Source organism: Salvelinus alpinus, chromosome 31 (assembly GCF_045679555.1).
Source record: "Salvelinus alpinus chromosome 31, SLU_Salpinus.1, whole genome shotgun sequence".
NCBI classification, from domain to species: Eukaryota; Metazoa; Chordata; class Actinopteri; order Salmoniformes; family Salmonidae; genus Salvelinus; species Salvelinus alpinus.
In genome coordinates this window covers 29,832,393-29,851,861 of record NC_092116.1, presented here as the reverse complement: position 1 = coordinate 29,851,861, position 19,469 = coordinate 29,832,393, and the positions used below count along the sequence as shown (strand labels likewise).

Genomic DNA, 19,469 nt, shown 5'->3' with positions numbered 1-19,469 from the left:
AGGTCCCACAGTTGACAGTGCATGTCAGAGCAAAAACCAAGCCATGAGGTCGAAGGAATTGTCCATAGAGCTCCGAGACAGGATTGTGTCAAGGCACAGGTCTGGGGAAGGGTACCAAAAACAATCTGCAGCATTGAAGGTCTCCAAGAACACAGTGGCCTCCATCATTCTTAACCTCTCTAGGGTACGTGAGACGGTAGTGTTCCACCTCTTCAACAGCCAGTGAAACTGCAGGGCTCCAAATTCAAAACAACAGAAATCCCATAATTAAAATTCCTCAAACATAAATGTATTTTACGACGAAAGCAAACCAAACGATTATGTTAGGTGAGTGCCTATTCACAGAATAACACAGCCATTTTTCCAGCCAAAGAGACGATTCACAAAAAGCAGAAATATAGATAAAATATAGATAAAATCACTAACCTTTGATGATCTTCATCAGATGACACTCATAGGACTTCATGTTACACAATACATGTATGTTTTGTTCGGTAAAGTTCATATTTATATCCAAAAATCTGAGTTTACATTGGCGCCTTACGTTCACAAGTTCCAAAACAACCTTTGATTTTGCAGAGAGCCACATCAATTTACAGGAATACTCATAATAAACATTGCTAAAAGATACAACTGTTATGCATGGCATTTTAGATGCACTTCTCCTTAATGCAACCGCTGTGTCAGATTTCAAAAAAGCTTTACGGAAAAAGCAAACCATGAAATAATCTGAGTTGGCGCTCAGAGCCCAATCAAGACACAAATATATCCGCCATATTATGCAGTCAACAAAACTCATAAAAAGCATTATAAATCTTCACTTACCTTTGCTGATCTTCGTCGGAATGCACTCCCAGGACTCCCACTTCCACAAGAAATGTTTGTTTTGTTCGGTAATGTCCATCATTTATATCCAAATAGTTACTTTCGTTAGCGCGTTTGGTAAACAAATCCAAAGTCACGAAGCGCGTTCACTAAAAGCAGACGAAATGTCAAAAAGTTCCGTAACAGTCAGTAGAAACATGTCGAACGATGTATTGAATCAATCTTTAGGATGTTTTTAACATAAATCTTCAATAATGTTCCGACCGGAGAATTCCATTGTCTTCAGAAGTGCGATGGAACAGAGCGCCCTCTCACATGAACGCGCATGGTCAGGTCATGGTAGACCTTACTCATTCCCTTCTCCTTCGGCCCCACTTCACAGTAAAAGCATCAGACAAGGTTCTAAAGACTGTTGACATCTAGTGGAAGCCTTAGGAAGTGCAACATTACCAATATCCCACTGTATCTTCAATAGGAGCTGAGTTAAATCGACCAACCTCAGATTTCCCACTTCCTGGTTGGATTTTTTATCCGGTTTTTGCATGCCATATGAGTTCTGTTATACTCACAGACAAGTTTTAGAAACTTCAGAGTGTTTTCTATTCAAATCTACTAATAATATGCATATTCTAGCTTTTATGGCTTTGTAGCAGGCCGTTTACTCTGGGCATGCTTTTAATCCGGACGTGAAAATACTGCCCCCTACCCCAAAGAAGTTAAAGGGAATAAGTTTGGAACCACCAAGACTCTTCCGAGAGCTGGCTGCCCGGCCAAACTGAGCAATCGGGGGAGAAGGGCCTTGGTCAGGGAAGTGACCAAGAACCCAATGGTCTGTCTGACAGAGCTCCAGAGTTCCTATGTGGAGATGGGAGAACCTTCCAGAAGGACAACCATCTTTGCAGCACTCCACCAATCAGGTCTTTATGGTAAAGTGGCCAGACGGAAGCCACTGCTCAGTAAAAGGTACATGACAGCCCACTTGGAGTTTGCCAAAAGGTACCTAAAGGACTCTCAGACCATGAGAAACAAGATTCTCTGGTCTGATGAAACCAAGATCGAACTCTTTGGCCTGAATATCAAGCGGCACGTCTAGAGGAAACCTGGCACCATCCCTACGGTGAAGCATGGTGGTGGCAGCATCATGCTGTGGGGATGTTTTTCAGCAGCAGGGACTGGGAGACTAGTCAGGATCAAGGGAAAGATGAATGGAGAAAAATAGAGAGAGATCCTTGATGAAAACCTGCTCCAGAGCACTCAGGACCTCAGACTGGGCCAGGAGTGGCTTCGGACAAGTCTCTGAATGTCCTTGAGTGGCCCAGCCAGAACCCAGACTTGAACCCGATCTAACATCTCTGGAGAGACCTGAAAATAGCTGTGCAGCGATGCTACCCGCCCAACCTGACAGAGCTTGAGAGGATCTGCAGAGAAGAATGGGAGAAACTCCCCAAATACAGGTGTGCCAAGCTTGTAGCGTCGTACTCGAAGACTCAAGGCTGTAATTGCTGCCAAAGGTGCTTCAACAAAGTACTGAGTAAAGGGTCTGAATACTTATGTAGATGTGATATTTCAGTTTATTTTTAATCAATTTGCTACAATTTCAAAAAATCTGTTTTTTCTTTTTCATTTTGGGGTATTGTGTGTAGATTGATGAGAGAAACAAAATGTAATGTTAGAATATGGCTGTAAAGTAACAATTTGGAAAAGTTGAGGTGTCTGAATATTTTCAGAATGTACTGTGTATATAGAGGTAGGAGCTGCCATACTACGGCTCCTGTGAAGCAGTTGTTGTGGGGGGTTAAGTGCCTTGCTCAAGGGCACGACAGCAGGTATGGCATCTAGGATTTGATACCAGCAACCACTCACTTGTCCAATGGGATTGGAATCCTCCGCTTGCGGTCTTGTCTCTCTTAACCACTAGACTACCTACCACCTGTTGGAGGAAAGTATTGTAGGAAACTCACAGGTCCCCTGTTCAAAGTCTCGTGATGTTTTAAAAACTGAAATTCCTGATTGTTTGTTTTGATGAGAGAATAGTCTGACCTGATGTTATTGATACATAAAAAATATCATCCTTCCATCTGTCCAAGAGTATTTATCATAGATTGTCCTAATGCTGCTAATAAATGATATTGATTTAATCTTTCAGGAAGTAATGATATACAGTCGACTCCTGATAGGTGCATTTTGTATAAGTGTAAACTCTGTTTTAAGTGAACTACAGTGTTATTCTAGCCCCAATTCAACAACAGTCTCTAGAACTGCATTCTGTGGTTTAGTGCACACTCACATCAGTATCAGCTGTCAGGAGTCACCTATCTGACAATTAGTTCTGTCTTTCTACTGAATGATCATCCTATATCACCACCCTGTTACTCATTACAACTATTTCCCCTCATTGTAGTTATCCATAATCACTGGTCTGTACCTTAGTAAAACCCTGTAGAAAAGGCCGTCCTGCTCCCCTCCTCTCTACACCAACTTCCCCTCCCAGTCCCTTAAGTGGTCATGGGTAACTGCATATGGAGGACCATACCTGTAATTAGAATTCAGTAAATAAATGCACACACCAATAGGAGATTGGAGATGAAATCCATGATATGCTGCTGTGCTGCACACCATGAAACACAAGAAAGAACAGATGGAACATTATCCAGGCTTGACGTAGAAACAGGTGAACAGTTATGGACCACTGAGCCATTAACGGCCTGCCTGCACCAGGCTTGACGTAGAAACAGGTGAACAGTTATGGACCACTGAGCCATTAACGGCCTGCCTGCACCAGGCTTGACGTAGAAACAGGTGAACAGTTATGGACCACTGAGCCATTGACGGCCTGCCTGCACCAGGCTTGACGCAGAAACAGGTGAACAGTTATGGACCACTGAGCCATTAACGGCCTGCCTGCACCAGGCTTGACGTAGAAACAGGTGAACAGTTATGGACCACTGAGCCATTAACGGCCTGCCTGCACCAGGCTTGACGCAGAAACAGGTGAACAGTTATGGACCACTGAGCCATTGACGGCCTGCCTGCACCAGGCTTGACGCAGAAACAGGTGAACAGTTATGGACCACAGCCATTAACGGCCTGCCTGCACCAGGCTTGACGCAGAAACAGGTGAACAGTTATGGACCACTGAGCCATTGACGGCCTGCCTGCACCAGGCTTGACGCAGAAACAGGTGAACAGTTATGGACCACTGAGCCATTAACGGCCTGCCTGCACCAGGCTTGACGCAGAAACAGGTGAACAGTTATGGACCACTGAGCCATTAACGGCCTGCCTGCACCAGGCTTGACGCAGAAACAGGTGAACAGTTATGGACCACTGAGCCATTAACGGCCTGCCTGCACCAGGCTTGACGCAGAAACAGGTGAACAGTTATGGACCACTGAGCCATTAACGGCCTGCCTGCACCAGGCTTGACGCAGAAACAGGTGAACAGTTATGGACCACTGAGCCATTAACGGCCTGCCTGCACCAGGCTTGACGCAGAAACAGGTGAACAGTTATGGACCACTGAGCCATTGACGGCCTGCCTGCACCAGGCTTGACGCAGAAACAGGTGAACAGTTATGGACCACTGAGCCATTGACGGCCTGCCTCCACCAGGCTTGACGCAGAAACAGGTGAACAGTTATGGACCACTGAGCCATTGACGGCCTGCCTCCACCAGGTGGCACGTAGAAACAGGTGAACAGTTATGGACCACTGAGCCATTGACGGCCTGCCTCCACCAGGCTTGACGCAGAAACAGGTGAACAGTTATGGACCACTGAGCCATTGACGGCCTGCCTGCACCAGGCTTGACGTAGAAACAGGTGAACAGTTATGGACCACTGAGCCATTGACGGCCTGCCTCCACCAGGCTTGACGCAGAAACAGGTGAACAGTTATGGACCACTGAGCCATTAACGGCCTGCCTGCACCAGGCTTGACGCAGAAACAGGTGAACAGTTATGGACCACTGAGCCATTGACGGCCTGCCTGCACCAGGTGGCACGTAGAAACAGGTGAACAGTTATGGACCACTGAGCCATTGACGGCCTGCCTGCACCAGGTGGCAGGTAGAAACAGGTGAACAGTTATGGACCACTGAGCCATTGACGGCCTGCCTGCACCAGGTGGCACGTAGAAACAGGTGAACAGTTATGGACCACTGAGCCATTGACGGCCTGCCTGCACCAGGTGGCAGGTAGAAACAGGTGAACAGTTATGGACCACTGAGCCATTGACGGCCTGCCTGCACCAGGTGGCACGTAGAAACAGGTGAACAGTTATGGACCACTGAGCCATTGACGGCCTGCCTGCACCAGGCTTGACGCAGAAACAGGTGAACAGTTATGGACCACTGAGCCATTGACGGCCTGCCTGCACCAGGTGGCACGTAGAAACAGGTGAACAGTTATGGACCACTGAGCCATTGACGGCCTGCCTGCACCAGGTGGCAGGTAGAAACAGGTGAACAGTTATGGACCACTGAGCCATTGATGGCCTGCCTGCACCAGGTGGCACGTAGAAACAGGTGAACAGTTATGGACCACTGAGCCATTGATGGCCTGCCTGCACCAGGTGGCACGTAGAAACAGGTGAACAGTTATGGACCACTGAGCCATTGACGGCCTGCCTGCACCAGGTGGCGGTGTTACGAGTGGGCACCGGACTACAGCCATATAAAGTGACAAAGACAAAGTATGTGAACCCTTTGGAAATACCTGGATTTCTACATAAATTGTTCATCAAATTTGATCTGATCTTCATCTAGGTCACAACAATAGACAAAAGTCTGCTTAAACTAATAACACACAAACAATTATACATTTGTCTTTATTGAACACACCGTGTAAACATTCACAGTGCAGGGTGGGGAAAGTATGTGAACCCTTGGATTTAATAACTAGGTAACCCTCCTTTGGCAGCAATAACCTCAACCAAATGTTTTCTGTAGTTGCGGATCAGACCTGCACAACGGTCAGGAGGAATTGTGGACCATTCCTCTTTGCAAAACTGTTTCAGTTCAGCAATATTCTTGTGATGACTGGTGTGAAGTGCTCTCCTGAGGTCCTGCCACAGCATCTCAATCCGGTTGAGGTCAGGACTCTGACTGGGCCGCTCCAGAAGCCATTCTGTTGCTGATTTACTTCTGTGTTTTAGGTCGTTGTTCTATTGCATCACCCATCTTCTGATGAGTATTTTTGTATGTAATAAAGCCCTTTTTGTGGGGAAAAACAAATTCTGATTGGTTGGATCTAGTTCCGTGGGTGGGCCCACCCATGGCTACACCCCTGCTCAGTCATGTGAAATCCATAGATTAGGGCCTAATGAATGTATTTCAATTGACTGATTTCCTAATATGAACTGTAACTCAGTAAAAATCGTTGCATGTTGCGTTTATATTTTTGTTCAGTATACTTTATTTAGTCTGATCAGTGGAACAATTCTCTTTCTTAACAACGGGCTAAAATGCAGGGCAACGCTGTCAGCAACAGCACTACTGTTATTCCCCACACTTATTCTATTAATCCACTTCCTCCCAGTTCTGCCAGTGTCATCACATATTAGAAATCTCTTATGCCTATTTGTGTCTTTGAAAATGATTTATATGAGGCTATGTCATTTTTCAGCCTTTCACGGACAGTTTTGAATAAGTCATACAAATAAGCATTGGATATTCAAATGATTCAGGAATTAAATATAATTTTAGTATTGTGCACATGCTAGAGAGAGAGATGGTAGAGGAACTCACAACTCATAATACACATATTTTGTCTGTGTAGAGAGGTATGACGGCATCTTCAACTAGTAGGCATAAACCACCTGAATATTGATATTCATTAGCTATTTATTGAAGGTTTGAGAAATTAATTGTTATAACAAGAGCCTTTTCAATCACTTGGGAAACATAGATCTGGGGTGGCCAACCCTCCTGGAGAGCTAGCAGGATTTTCTTCCAGACCTATTTTAAAGAAATAGCTCACCAAAAATATAAAATGTTTGTGCATTCTATGGACAGAAAAAACTTCCTGGGGAAGGACCCCCCAGTCTATCGTCTAATGATTGTGCCAGGGGCAGTGCGATTGGTGGGGCAAACTCCCCACTAAACAAAATATTAATTGCACTGTAGCGGTGACAAACAGTGCCCACAAACTGTTAGCGCCTACATAAAGCTGTCCCAACAGCAGAGGTTTCCTTCCAGCACAATGGAGTGAATCCTTACCACCGCTACACCTGGCTTTCAGTGGAGCCTTGTCTGGCAGCGACAGTTAATTCAGCCTCATTTACTGCCTTTTAATAAAAACAATGCTGATATGGCTGACTTGCTTAAATAAATGTGGTTTCTACTGACAATTGAGATGTACAAACTATGGCATAAGGGAACGATGAGCGGTTAAGAGGCCATCTGTAATTTTGATTAAGACATTAATGAGCGAGCTAGGACGTAGTCAATAACTATTTGTTCAGCACTTTTGAAATGTACACCGACAGAATAAAGAACATGGGCCGTTCTTACAGTATTCTCCATGTACACCAAGTCAGAACCGTAAGATAAATAAAGGGGGCATATAAGCACACAATGAAAGCTCTTACAATATTCAATGATTACATTTCTCTAAAACGGGTATAGGCTACATGTGCACTACCAAGTCAGAACAGTAGGAGAAATTATGAGGGAGGCAAGGGACCAAATTATTAGGGTGAGGCACATGGGCAACTAACAGATTACTACACAACATACACTTAGTATTACTTTCTTAGCTACAGTATACACATCTCCCTGGCATATTACATCATTTATGCAGCAGCATACAAGACATTTTTGGACTCACCTTGTGATGTGCTCACTTGAACAGGAAGGTGGCGCGGCAATCCTTGCGGGCAAATTTTCTCATCTAACTTTGTCATCAAAGTCTGTCATTCTCTGGATTTATGGTGATTTCAAGACAACTGGGAACTCTGGGAAAAAAACAAGGTTGAATCATGACGTCAAGTCGGAGCTCTAGAAAGAGGCCCGAGTTCCCGACTTGAAATTCTGAGTTGGATGACTGTTCATAACGTATTTTCCCAGTCGGAGCTCGTTTTTTCCCCAGTTGTCTTGAACTCACTGAAGTCTGAGATTTCCCAGTTCTGAGTTTCCAGTTGTTTCAACGGCAGAAGTCATGCTGGATTGACAGCATGGACAATGTATTCAACCTTTTCTGGCCCATGGCATGTGAATGCTTATACTTTTAAGCTTGGAAGAGACCCTTAAACCCAGACCTGGACCACACACCAAATCCACTGAATAGCAGGATAGTGATTGCTTTGCAACACTTGCAGGTAGCCACTGATTCCTTCCAAACCACTCATTGTTGAATTTACGTTTTCCAACTGGTTGTGTAATGTTTATGTCCAATGGCCGATGAGCACCGATACGTTTTATCTATAATTTCTCTTCATTATTTATTTTCATATGAATAAGGATTAAAACGTATTTGCCAGTAGATTGTCAACTTGATTCATGATGATGACTGCTAGCTAAGATTTTGAAAGTATGATGTTGACATGATCAGTCCAATCAAAGATACTGTAGATATAAAGTGATTTGACGTAATTTTATCTGTGGCCAATGATCTTGAGCCTTCTTGGATGGGCACTTCTAATGTAACTGTATTGCAGCACCCAATGGGCTTGAATTTTCAAACTCTCCCCATAGATTTTGCAGTGACGTAGTGTCCCCATGAGTGACAGAACACTGGGCCAATCACGGCGCAACTAGAGAACATTACCAACCCCTACGCTCTGTATTTTCCGCTGGCTGCCCCACCACCACAGAAAGCACTAGGCTGAGACACCTGCATTTTGAAGCTGCTTTACTCAAGAAAGCCAAAAAGAGACCACAGTTGTATGCGGCTTTAGTAACTCAATTATTTATTTATTTTACATTGTTTGCACACTAATATATGACACGTATTATTAATGCCAAAAGAACATGCAAAACAGGCAACCATTTTTTTTTTGCTAAACAGGTGGGGCTCATAACCCCACCTGCCCTGAATGAGGGGTTGTCAACGGCAAGGGAGAAATTAAATTCACATAACAAATATCACTCCAAGCATTTTTCAAAAGTTGCCAGCCCTGGTGTAACAATCTAAGTTCTTCGTAGATGTATACTAGCTTTGTATTGCTGTCTAACATTAAAGTGGCTACTCAAGAAGGCAAAGGTAACTGAACTTAATGTCTACCGCCCAGTAGCACTCACCTCTGTCATCATGAAGTGCTTTGAGAGACTAGTCAAGGATCATATCACCTCCACCTTACCTGACACCCTAGACCCACTTCAATTTGCTTACCGCCCCAATAGATCTGCACACTGCCCTATCCCATCTGGACAAGAGGAATACCTACAGTGGGGAGAACAAGTATTTGATACACTGCCGATTTTGCAGGTTTTCCTACTTACAAAGCATGTAGAGGTCTGTAATTTTTATCATAGGTACACTTCAACTATGAGAGACGGAATCTAAAACAAAAATCCAGAAAATCACATTGTATGATTTTTAAGTAATTAATTTGCATTTAATTGCATGACATAAGTATTTGATACATCAGAAAAGCAGAACTTAATATTTAGTACAGAAACCTTTGTTTGCAATTACAGAGATCATACGTTTCCTGTAGTTCTTGACTAGGTTTGCACACACTGCAGCAGGGATTTTGGCCCACTCCTCCCTACAGATCTTCTCCAGATCCTTCAGGTTTCGGGGCTGTCGCTGGGCAATACGGACTTTCAGCTCCCTCCAAAGATTTTCTATTGGGTTCAGGTCTGGAGACTGGCTAGGCCACTCCAGGACCTTGAGATGCTTCTTACGGAGCCACTCCTTAGTTGCCATGGCTGTGTGCTTCGTGTCGTTGTCATGCTGGAAGACCCAGCCACGACCCATCTTCAATGCTCTTACTGAGGGAAGGAGGTTGTTGGCCAAGATCTCGCGATACATGGCCCCATCCATCCTCCCCTCAATACGGTGCAGTCGTCCTGTCCCCTTTGCAGAAAAGCATCCCCAAAGAATGATGTTTCCACCTCCATGCTTCACGGTTGGGATGGTGTTCTTGGGGTTGTACTCATCCTTCTTCTTCCTCCAAACACGGCGAGTGGAGTTAGACCAAAAAGCTCTATTTTTGTCTCATCAGACCACATGACCTTCTCCCATTCCTCCTCTGGATCATCCAGATGGTCATTGGCAAACTTCAGACAGGCCTGGACATGCACTGGCTTAAGCAGGGGGACCTTGCGTGCGCTGCAGGATTTTAATCCATGACGGCGTAGTGTGTTACTAATGGTTTTCTTTGAGACTGTGGTCCCAGCTCTCTTCAGGTCATTGACCAGGTCCTGCCGTGTAGTTCTGGGCTGATCCCTCACCTTCCTCGTGATCATTGATGCCCCACGAGGTGAAATCTTGCATGGAGCCCCAGACCGAGGGTGATTGACCGTCATCTTGAACTTCTTCCATTTTCTAATAATTGCGCCAACAGTTGTTTCCTTCTCACCAAGCTGCTTGCCTATTGTCCTGTAGCCCATCCCAGCCTTGTGCAGGTCTACAATTTTATCCCTGATGTCCTTACACAGCTCTCTGGTCTTGGCCATTGTGGAGAGGTTGGAATCTGTTTGATTGAGTGTGTGGACAGGTGTCTTTTATACAGGTAACGAGTTCAAACAGGTGCAGTTAATACAGGTAATGAGTGGAGAACAGGAGGGCTTCTTAAAGAAAAACTAACAGGTCTGTGAGAGCCGGAATTCTTACTGGTTGGTAGGTGATCAAATACTTATGTCATGCAATAAAATGCAAATTAATTATTTAAAAATCATACAATGTGATTTTCTGGATTTTTGTTTTAGATTCCGTCTCTCACAGTTGAAGTGTACCTATGATAAAAATTACAGACCTCTACATGCTTTGTAAGTAGGAAAACCTGCAAAATCGGCAGTGTATCAAATACTTGTTCTCCCCACTGTATGTAAGAATGCTGTTTATTGACTATAGCTCAGCATTCAACACCACAATAACCTCCAAGCTCATCATTAAGCTCGAGACCCTAGGTCTGAACCCCGCCCTGTGCAACTGGGTCCTGGACTTCCTGACGGGCCGCCCCCCCAGGTGGTGAAGGTAGGAAACAACACCTCCACTCCGCTGATCCTCAACACTGGGGCCCCACAAGGGTGCGTTCTCAGCTCTCTCCTGTACCACCACCTGTTACGGCAACTGCACCGCCCTCAACCGCAAGGCTCTCCAGAGGGTAGTGCGGTCTGCACAACGCATCACCGGGGGCAAACTACCTGCCCTCCAGGACACCTACAGCACCCGATGTCACAGGAAGGCCAAAAAGATCATCAAGGACAACAACCACCCGAGCCACTGCCTGTTCACCACGTTATCATCCAGAAGGCGAGGTCAGTACAGGTGCATCAAAGCTGGGACCGAGAGACTGAAAAACAGCTTCTATCTCAAGGCCATCAGACTGTTAAACAGCCACCACTAACATTGAGAGGCTGCTGCCAACATACAGACTCAAATCTCTGGCCACTTTAATAATGGACTTAATAAAGGTATCACTAGTCACTTTAAATAATGCCACTTTCAGAATGTTTACATATCCTACATTACTCATCTCATATGTATATACTGTATTTTATACCATCTATTGCATCTTGCCTATCCCGCACGGCCATCACTCATCCATATATTTATATGTACATATTCTTATTCCATCCCCTTACATTGTGTGTATAAGGTAACTTGTTAGATATTACTGCAGTCGGAACTAGAAGCGCAAGCATTTAGCTACATTCGCATTAACGTCTGCTAACCATGTATATGTGACCAATCAAACTTGATTCGATTTGATGTCGTCGTTTTCCTTTACTACTGGTCTGTAGGCTGCCTTGCACAGTAAACTCCCATCCAGCTGGCGGCCCTGTTGTGTTTCTGGGTTCGTCACCAACTAGAACAAAGAATGTCCTAAGATTCCTTGACTGGAACACGGAAGTAGGATTGGAAACGAGTTTATTATTATTTTTTGCGTCGCTTGTGTTGAGTAAAGAAAGACATACTGACTAAACTAAATAGGCTACCCAGCTCTCCTTTTACTGAAAATGTCTAAACTACAGTTGTTGCGTGTGTTTTTAAATGAGCGTTTAACGGCGGCTGCTGTGGATATTTTGGGGGAAGTTGAGAAAACGGTAGTGGAGTACCAGGAGGAGAACGATCGGCTACGGAGACTGCTGCGGATCACACCAGAGATACAACTATGTAGAATAGGTTCGTATTTTTATGAAATTCACAATAGAGGATGGTCCTCCCCTTCCTCTGAGGAGCCTCTACCAATATTCGGCTTTATTTACTCTCAGATTCGAAAATGCTAATTAGCTTCAAAGTAGACAGGCAAAACAACAAATCCCCGCAAGCGCCTGCACGTCATCTAGAGCTGACACATTGGCTAACAGAATTTTCCATTTAAAGAAATTAAGCCAATTTATTCATTACTACATTTTAGTTAACATTAGATAGTTAATCCAGATATTCTTACCTTTGCCTCGATTCAGCAGTCCGGTCCAGATCATCATGGTGTTTGTAAGGGGGGGGGGGTTAAATATAGGGTGGGTATAATTTGTGGAACGTTCCAACAGGAATCTGTTCCAAAAACGTTGTAAATAACAAGGATGCCAACAAACAACGCATGCAAAGTATCATGATCAATTCACCTAGCTAACCGTATGCCGAATAGGCATCAACTCACCACGTAGTTTATTCTTAATATTTGTCCATAGGCTACCAGAGTGAGGACAATACATTTTTCATAATAAACGTGGTGAGTGAAACACTTAATTAAATAGCCCGGTATCTTATTCTTCCGCTATACAACTTTGTATGCGTTGTGTTGGCAACCTTGTTATTTACGAAGTTGTTGGAATAGATTCCTGTTGGAACGTTACACAAATTATACCCGTAAATATAGGCGAATATATTGATAAAAGTCACCTTGTCCTAGAGAGATTTACACGGTTATCAAAACGTCACGCCAGGGTTAGCCTCCTTATCTTAAGTCATTGTAAAGGGTAAGCCTACACAAAACACAGTCCTTATTTTATTGTAAAATCCCTTATGGGAAATGGTGGAAAAACGATTAGAACCATTTCCCTGTTTGACCGTTTTATGGTTATTATGACTTATACTGTGGTTATTTGGTATTTTATTAGGATTCCCATTAGATGTTGCAAAAGCAGCAGCTACTCTTCCTGGGGTCCACACAGAACATGAAACATAATACAGAATGACATAATAGTTACATACCAACACTAACCATGGTGGGGTGACTGAATTTAACAGTTACATACCAACACTAACCATGGTGGGGTGACTGAATTTAATAAAGTATTTGGTGTTTTATTAGGATCCCCATTAGCTGTTGCAAAAGCAGCAGCTACTCTTCCTGGGGTCCACATGAAACATGACATCATCCAGAACATTAATAGACAAGAACAGCTCAAGGACAGAACTACAGAAAACATTTTTAATGGCACACGTAGCCTACATATCAATACATACTCACAAAATATCTAGGTCACATAGGGGAGAGACGTTGTGAGGTGTTGCTTTATCTGTTTTTTAAAACCAGGTTTGCTTTTCATTTGAGCAATTTGAGATGGAACGGAGTTACATGCAACAATGGCTCTATATAATACTGTACGCTTTCTTGAATTTGTTCTGGATTTGGGGACTGTGGTAACCTCTGCTCCTCCTCTCCGTCCCTCCAGAATCCCTGCCGCTCTCTGTCTCTGAAGAGGAGGTTCCCCCTGAGCAGCAGGAGTGGAGCCCCAGTCTTGGGCAGAAGGACCCAGAGTCCAAACAGATTAAAGAGGAACAGGAGGAAGTCAGGACCAGTCAGGAGGAAGAGCAGCTTCAAGGGGTGGAGCCTGATGTCATAGAGTTCATATTTACTCCTTCCTGTGTGAAAAGTGAATGTGATCAGGAGGACCCACGTCAAGAACCCATACTAGCTGAACACCCAACTCTCAGTCCACTGAAAATGTCTAAACTACAGTCGTTTCGAGAGTTTTTAAATGAGCGTTTAACGGCGTTTGCTGCTGTGGAGATTTCTGGGGCATTTGTGAAAATGGTAGCAGAGTACCAGGAGGAGAATGATCGGCTACGGAGACTACTGCGGATCACACCGGAGATTAAACTATGTAGAATAGGTTCGTATGGACATCTACTGATAGTTAACTATAGTTCTACTCAATGAAAATGTTTTTATTCACTTTTACTGTACATGGATAAAAACGTGTCTGTGTCACGAAAACCAGGAAGTTATTTGAATGTATAGAATTTACTGACTTTAGAAACAGAAAAAAAGAAACCGATGCAAATTTCTTACATTTTATCTTTCGGTCGTTCAACCTTCATCAGAGCAAATCTCCCCAAACAGTGAGACAGATGAGGCCACTAAGGCTGCGTTTATACAGGCAGACCAATTCTGATTCCCCCCCCACCCACGCTAATTTCGTCTTTTGACCAATCAAATCAGATCTTTTCAGTGCTGATCTGATTGGTCAAAGGACCAATTAATGATCAGACTTAGGCAGCCTTAGCAGCCAGAGATAATTACAGACACCTGCCGTAATCTAAAGTAACAACAAAGGGCCACTAGATATGATATCAGATAGAACAGAATATATAGATGTAATTCTACATATACAAAATGAGGTGTTTGTATCAGGAACCCATACTCTCAGACAGAGAACAATACAGATGACAATCTGCAACAAAAAGAAAGACAAGGTAAACACTCATAACACTTCAGTGCTTTCAGGAAGTATTCAGACCGCTTGACTTTTTCCACATTTTGTTACGTTACAGCCTTATTCTAAAATGGATTAAATCGTCCCCCCCCCCTCAATCTACACACAATACCCCATAATGACATCACAATACCCCATAATGACATCACAATACCCCATTATGACAAAGCAGAAAGAGGCTTTCATATTTTGTTTTGCATATCCCATTTACATAAGTATTCAGACCCTTTACTCAGTACTTTGTTGAAGCACCTTTGGCAGCGATTACAGCCTGGAGTCTTCTTGGGTATGACTCTACAAGCTTGTCACACCTGTATTTGGGGAGTTTCTCCCATTCTTCTCTGAAGATCCACTCAAGCTCTGTCAGGTTGGATGGGGAGCGTCGCTGCACAGCTATTTTCAGCTTTCTCCAAAGATGTTAGATCGGGTTCAAGTCCGGGCTCTGGCTGGGCCACTCAAGGACATTCAGAGACTTGTTTCGAAGCCACTCCTGCGTTATCTTGGCTGTGTGCTTAGGGTTGTAGTCTTGTTGGGTGGTGATCCTTCGCCCCAATCTGAGGTCCTGAGCGCTCTGGAGCAGGTTTTCATCAAGGATCTCTGTACTTCAAATCACATTTTATTGGTCACATACACATATTTAGCAGATGTTATTGCGAGTGTATTGAAATGCTTGTGTTCCGAGCTCCAACTGTGCAGTAGTATCTAACAATTCACAATATAAAAATCTAAAAAGTAAAATAATGGAATTAAGAAATATATAAATATTATGACGAGCATTGTTGGAGTGGCATTGGCTAAAATACTGTAGAATAGAATACAGTATATGTATATGAGATGGGTAATGTAGTATATAGAGTTGAAGTCGGAAGTTTACATACACTTAGGTTGGAGTCATTAAAACTTGTTTTTCAACCACTCCACAAATGTCTTGTTAACAAACTATAGTTTTGGCAAGTCGGTTAGGACATCTACTTTGTGATGACACAGGTAATTTTTCCATCAATTGTTTACAGACAGATTATTTCACTTATAATTCACTGTATCACAATTCCAGTGGGTCAGAAGTTTACATACACCAAGTTGACTGTGCCTTTAATCAGCTTGGAAAATTCCAGAAAATGATGTCATGGCTTTAGAAGCTTCTGATAGGCTAATTTACATAATTTGAGTCAATTGGAGGTGTACCTGTGGATGTATTCCAAGGCCTACCTTCAAACTCAGTGCCTCTTTGCTTGACATCATGGGAAAATACAAAGAAATCAGCCAAGATTTCCAAACGCATGAAGGGACCACGTTCATCTGTACAAACAATAGCACGCAAGTATAAACACCATGGGACCATGCAGCAGTCATACCGCTCAGGAAGGAGATGCGTTCTGTCTCCTAGAGATGAACGTACTTTGGTGCAAAAAGTGCAAATCAATCCCAGAACAACAGCAAAGGACCTTGTGAAGATGCTGGAGGAAACAGGTACAAAAGTATCTATATCCACAGTAAACGAGTCCTATATCGACATAACCTGAAAGGCCGCTCAGCAAGGAAGAAGCCACTGCTCCAAAACCACCATAAAAAATCCCGACTACGGTTTGCAACTGCACATGGGGACAAAGATCGTACTTTTTGGAGAAATGTCCTCTGGTCTGATGAAACAAAAATTGAACTGTTTGGCCATAATGACCATTGTTATGTTTGGAGGAAAAAGGGGGAGGCTTGCAAGCCGAAGAATAGATGGCATCATGAGGGAGGAAAATGATGTGGATATATTGAAGCAACATCTCAAGACATCAGTCAGGAAGTTAAAGCTTGGTCGCAAATGGGTCTTCCAAATGGACAATGACCCCAAGCATACTTCCAAAGTTGTGGAAAAATGGCTTAAGGACAACAAAGTCAAGCTATTGGAGTGGCCATCACAAAGCCCTGACCTCAATCCTATAGAAAATGTGTGGCCAGAACTGAAAAAGCATGTGCGAGCAAGGAGGCCTACAAACCTGACTTCGTTACACCAGCTCTGTCAGGAGGAATGGGCCAAAATTCACCCAACTTATTGTGGGAAGCTTGTGGAAGGCTACCCAAAACGTTTGACCCAAGTTAAACAATTTAAAGGCAATGCTGCCAAATACTAATTGAGTGTATGTGAACTTCTGACCCACTGGGAATGTGATGAAAGAAATAAAAGCTGAAATAAATCATTCTCTCTGCTATTATTCTGACATTTCACATTCTTAAAATAAGGTGGTGATCCTAACTGACCTAAGACAGGGACTTTTGACTAGGATAAAATGTCAGGAATTGTGAAAAGCTGAGTTTAAATGTATTTAGCTAAGGTGTATGTAAACTTCCGACTTCAACTGTAAACATTAAAGTGACAAGTGATTCTATGTTTATAGTGCAGCAGCCTCTAAGGTGTAGGGCTGAGCAACGGGGTGGCAGCCGGCTAGTGATTGCTATTTAACAGTCCGAGGCCTTGAGATAGAAGCTGTTTTACAGTAACTCGGTCCGAGCTTTGATGCACCTGTACTGACCTCGCCTTCTGGATGATAGCGGGGTGAACAGGTCGTGGCTCGGGGGTGTTGATGTCCTTGATGATCTTTTTGACCTCCCTGGGACATCGGGTGGTGTAGATGTCACGGAGGGCAGGCAGTGTGCCCCCGGTGATGCGTTGTGCAGACCGCACCACCCTCTGGAGAGCCCTGCAGTTGCGGGCGGTGCAGTTGCCCTACCAGGCGGTGATACAGCCCGACAGGATACTCTTAATTGTGCATCTGTAAAAGTTTCTGAGGGTCTTAGGGGCCAAGCCCCCCGTTGCCCCTTCTTCACAACACTGTCTGTGTGGGTGGACCATTTCAGATTGTCAGTGATGTGTACGCCAAGCAACTTGAAGATTTTCACCTTCTCCACTGCTGTCCCATCAATGTGGATTGGGGCGTGCTCCCTCTGCTGTTTCCTGAAGTCCACGATCAAATCCTTCATTTTCTTGACGTTGAGGGAGAGGTTATTTTCCTGGCACCACTCTGCCAGGGCCCTCACCTCCTCCCTGTAGGCTGTCTTGTCATTGTTGGTAATCAGGCCTACTACTGTTGTGTTGTCTGCAAACTTGATGATTGAATTGGAGGTGTGCGTGGCCACGCAGTCGTGGGTGAACAGGGAGTACAGGAGAGGACTGAGCATGCACCCTTGTGGGGCCCCTAGGTGGAGGATCTGCGAAGTGGAGGTTGTTTCCTACCTTCACCACCTGGGGGTGGCCTGTCAGGAAGTCCAGTACCCAGTTGCACAGGGTGGGGTTCTGACCCAGGGCCCCAAGCGTAATGATGATCTTGGAGGGTACTTTGGTGTTGAATGCTGAGCTATATTCAATGAATAGCATTTTGATGTAGGTATTCCTCTTGTCCAGACAGGATAGGGCAGTGTGCAGTGAGATGGCGATTGACAGACGATGCAATCTATTGGGGCGGTAAGCAAATTAAGTGGGTCTAGGTTGTCAGGTAAGGTGGAGGTGATATGATCCTTGACTAGTCTCTCAAAGCACTTCATGATGACAGAAGTGAGTGCTATGGGTCGATAGTCATTTAGTTTAGTTACCTTTTCTTTCTTGATTCCAGGAACAATGGTGGACATCTTGAAACAAGTGGGGACAGCAGACCGGGATAGTGAGAGATTGAATATGTCCGTAAACACTCCAGCCAGCTGGTCTGCGCATGCTCTGAGGACGAGGTTAGAGATGCCGTCTGGGCCAGCAGCCTTGCGTGGGTTATCACTCTTAAACGTCGTACTCACGTCGGCCCACTGAGAACGAGAGCCCACCGTCCTTGGTAGCGGGCCACGTCGGTGGCACTGTGTTATCCTCAAAGCGGGTGAAGAAGGTGTTTAGCTTGTCTGGAAGCAAGATGTCAGTATCTGCGACGTGGCTGGTTTTCCCTTTATAATCCGTGATTGTCTGTAGAACCTGCCACATACGTCTTGTGTCTGAGCCGTTGAATTGCGACTCCACTTTGTCTCTGTACTGACGTTTTGCCTGTTTGGTTGCCTTTCAGAGGGAAGTTCGCGCTTTCAGTTTTGTGTGAATTCTTCCATCTATCCAAAGTTTCTGGTTTGGGTAGGTTTTAATTGTCACCGTGGGAACAACATCCCCTATACCAGGTATTCCCAAACTGGGGTAAACCAAATAAAAATGTGATTCTCTCTTTTTTTATATTAAAAATGGGGCTATACTTTTGGGTTAGGTTTTTTTCTCGTCTGAGTAGCCTTGTTTTACTGCCATAAATAAAATCAAACTATCTATTGTTCAGCGAAATAACAACACAATGTCAAATACAGGTAGCCTAGTCAAATAATTAACATCCAATCACATTAACCGTTACTCTCTCGTGGGAATTCCACTAAAGGTCCGTATGTAGCCAAATGTGGCTGCTGCTCATTTCGTTTGCTCGAAAATTGATAATGGTTAAAAAAAAAGTAAGGCCCGCGTCCGTAGAGACACATACCAGCTCTACTGGTAGTACTGCTACTACCAGCAGTACTACACCTGCACCTGTCGATGATACAAGTTGTTCTGCTTCCACGAGCACATCCAATGCTAGCCTCAGTAATTCTACACTTGTTGTTAGCCCAGCTAACTGACAGTTGTGAATCTGATGCAACCGAAGAGCTACTTCCCCCTTACCCGAGAAAGCACCGAACAACAGACACGGACGTTGGACTATCGAAGAGGTGCAAATATGATGAGAACTACATTGATTTGGGGTTCACTTACACTACCGGTCAAAGTTTTAGGACACCTACTCATTCAACTGTTTTAATATTTTTTTTACTA

The 19,469-nt window shown here is 44.1% G+C and overlaps 1 protein-coding gene across 1 annotated transcript in view; it reads left to right on the top strand.

The window, feature by feature from the left end:
- The window catches only part of LOC139561608 (zinc finger protein 721-like), a 66,736-nt gene that overhangs the window by 35,980 nt on the left and 11,287 nt on the right, over positions 1–19,469 (top strand). The window contains exons 4-5 of the mRNA XM_071378828.1: positions 11,924–12,119; positions 13,616–14,056. Of these exons, the coding sequence (XP_071234929.1) occupies positions 11,924–12,119; positions 13,616–14,056 (637 nt within the window). The remainder of the gene's footprint in view (positions 1–11,923; positions 12,120–13,615; positions 14,057–19,469) is intronic.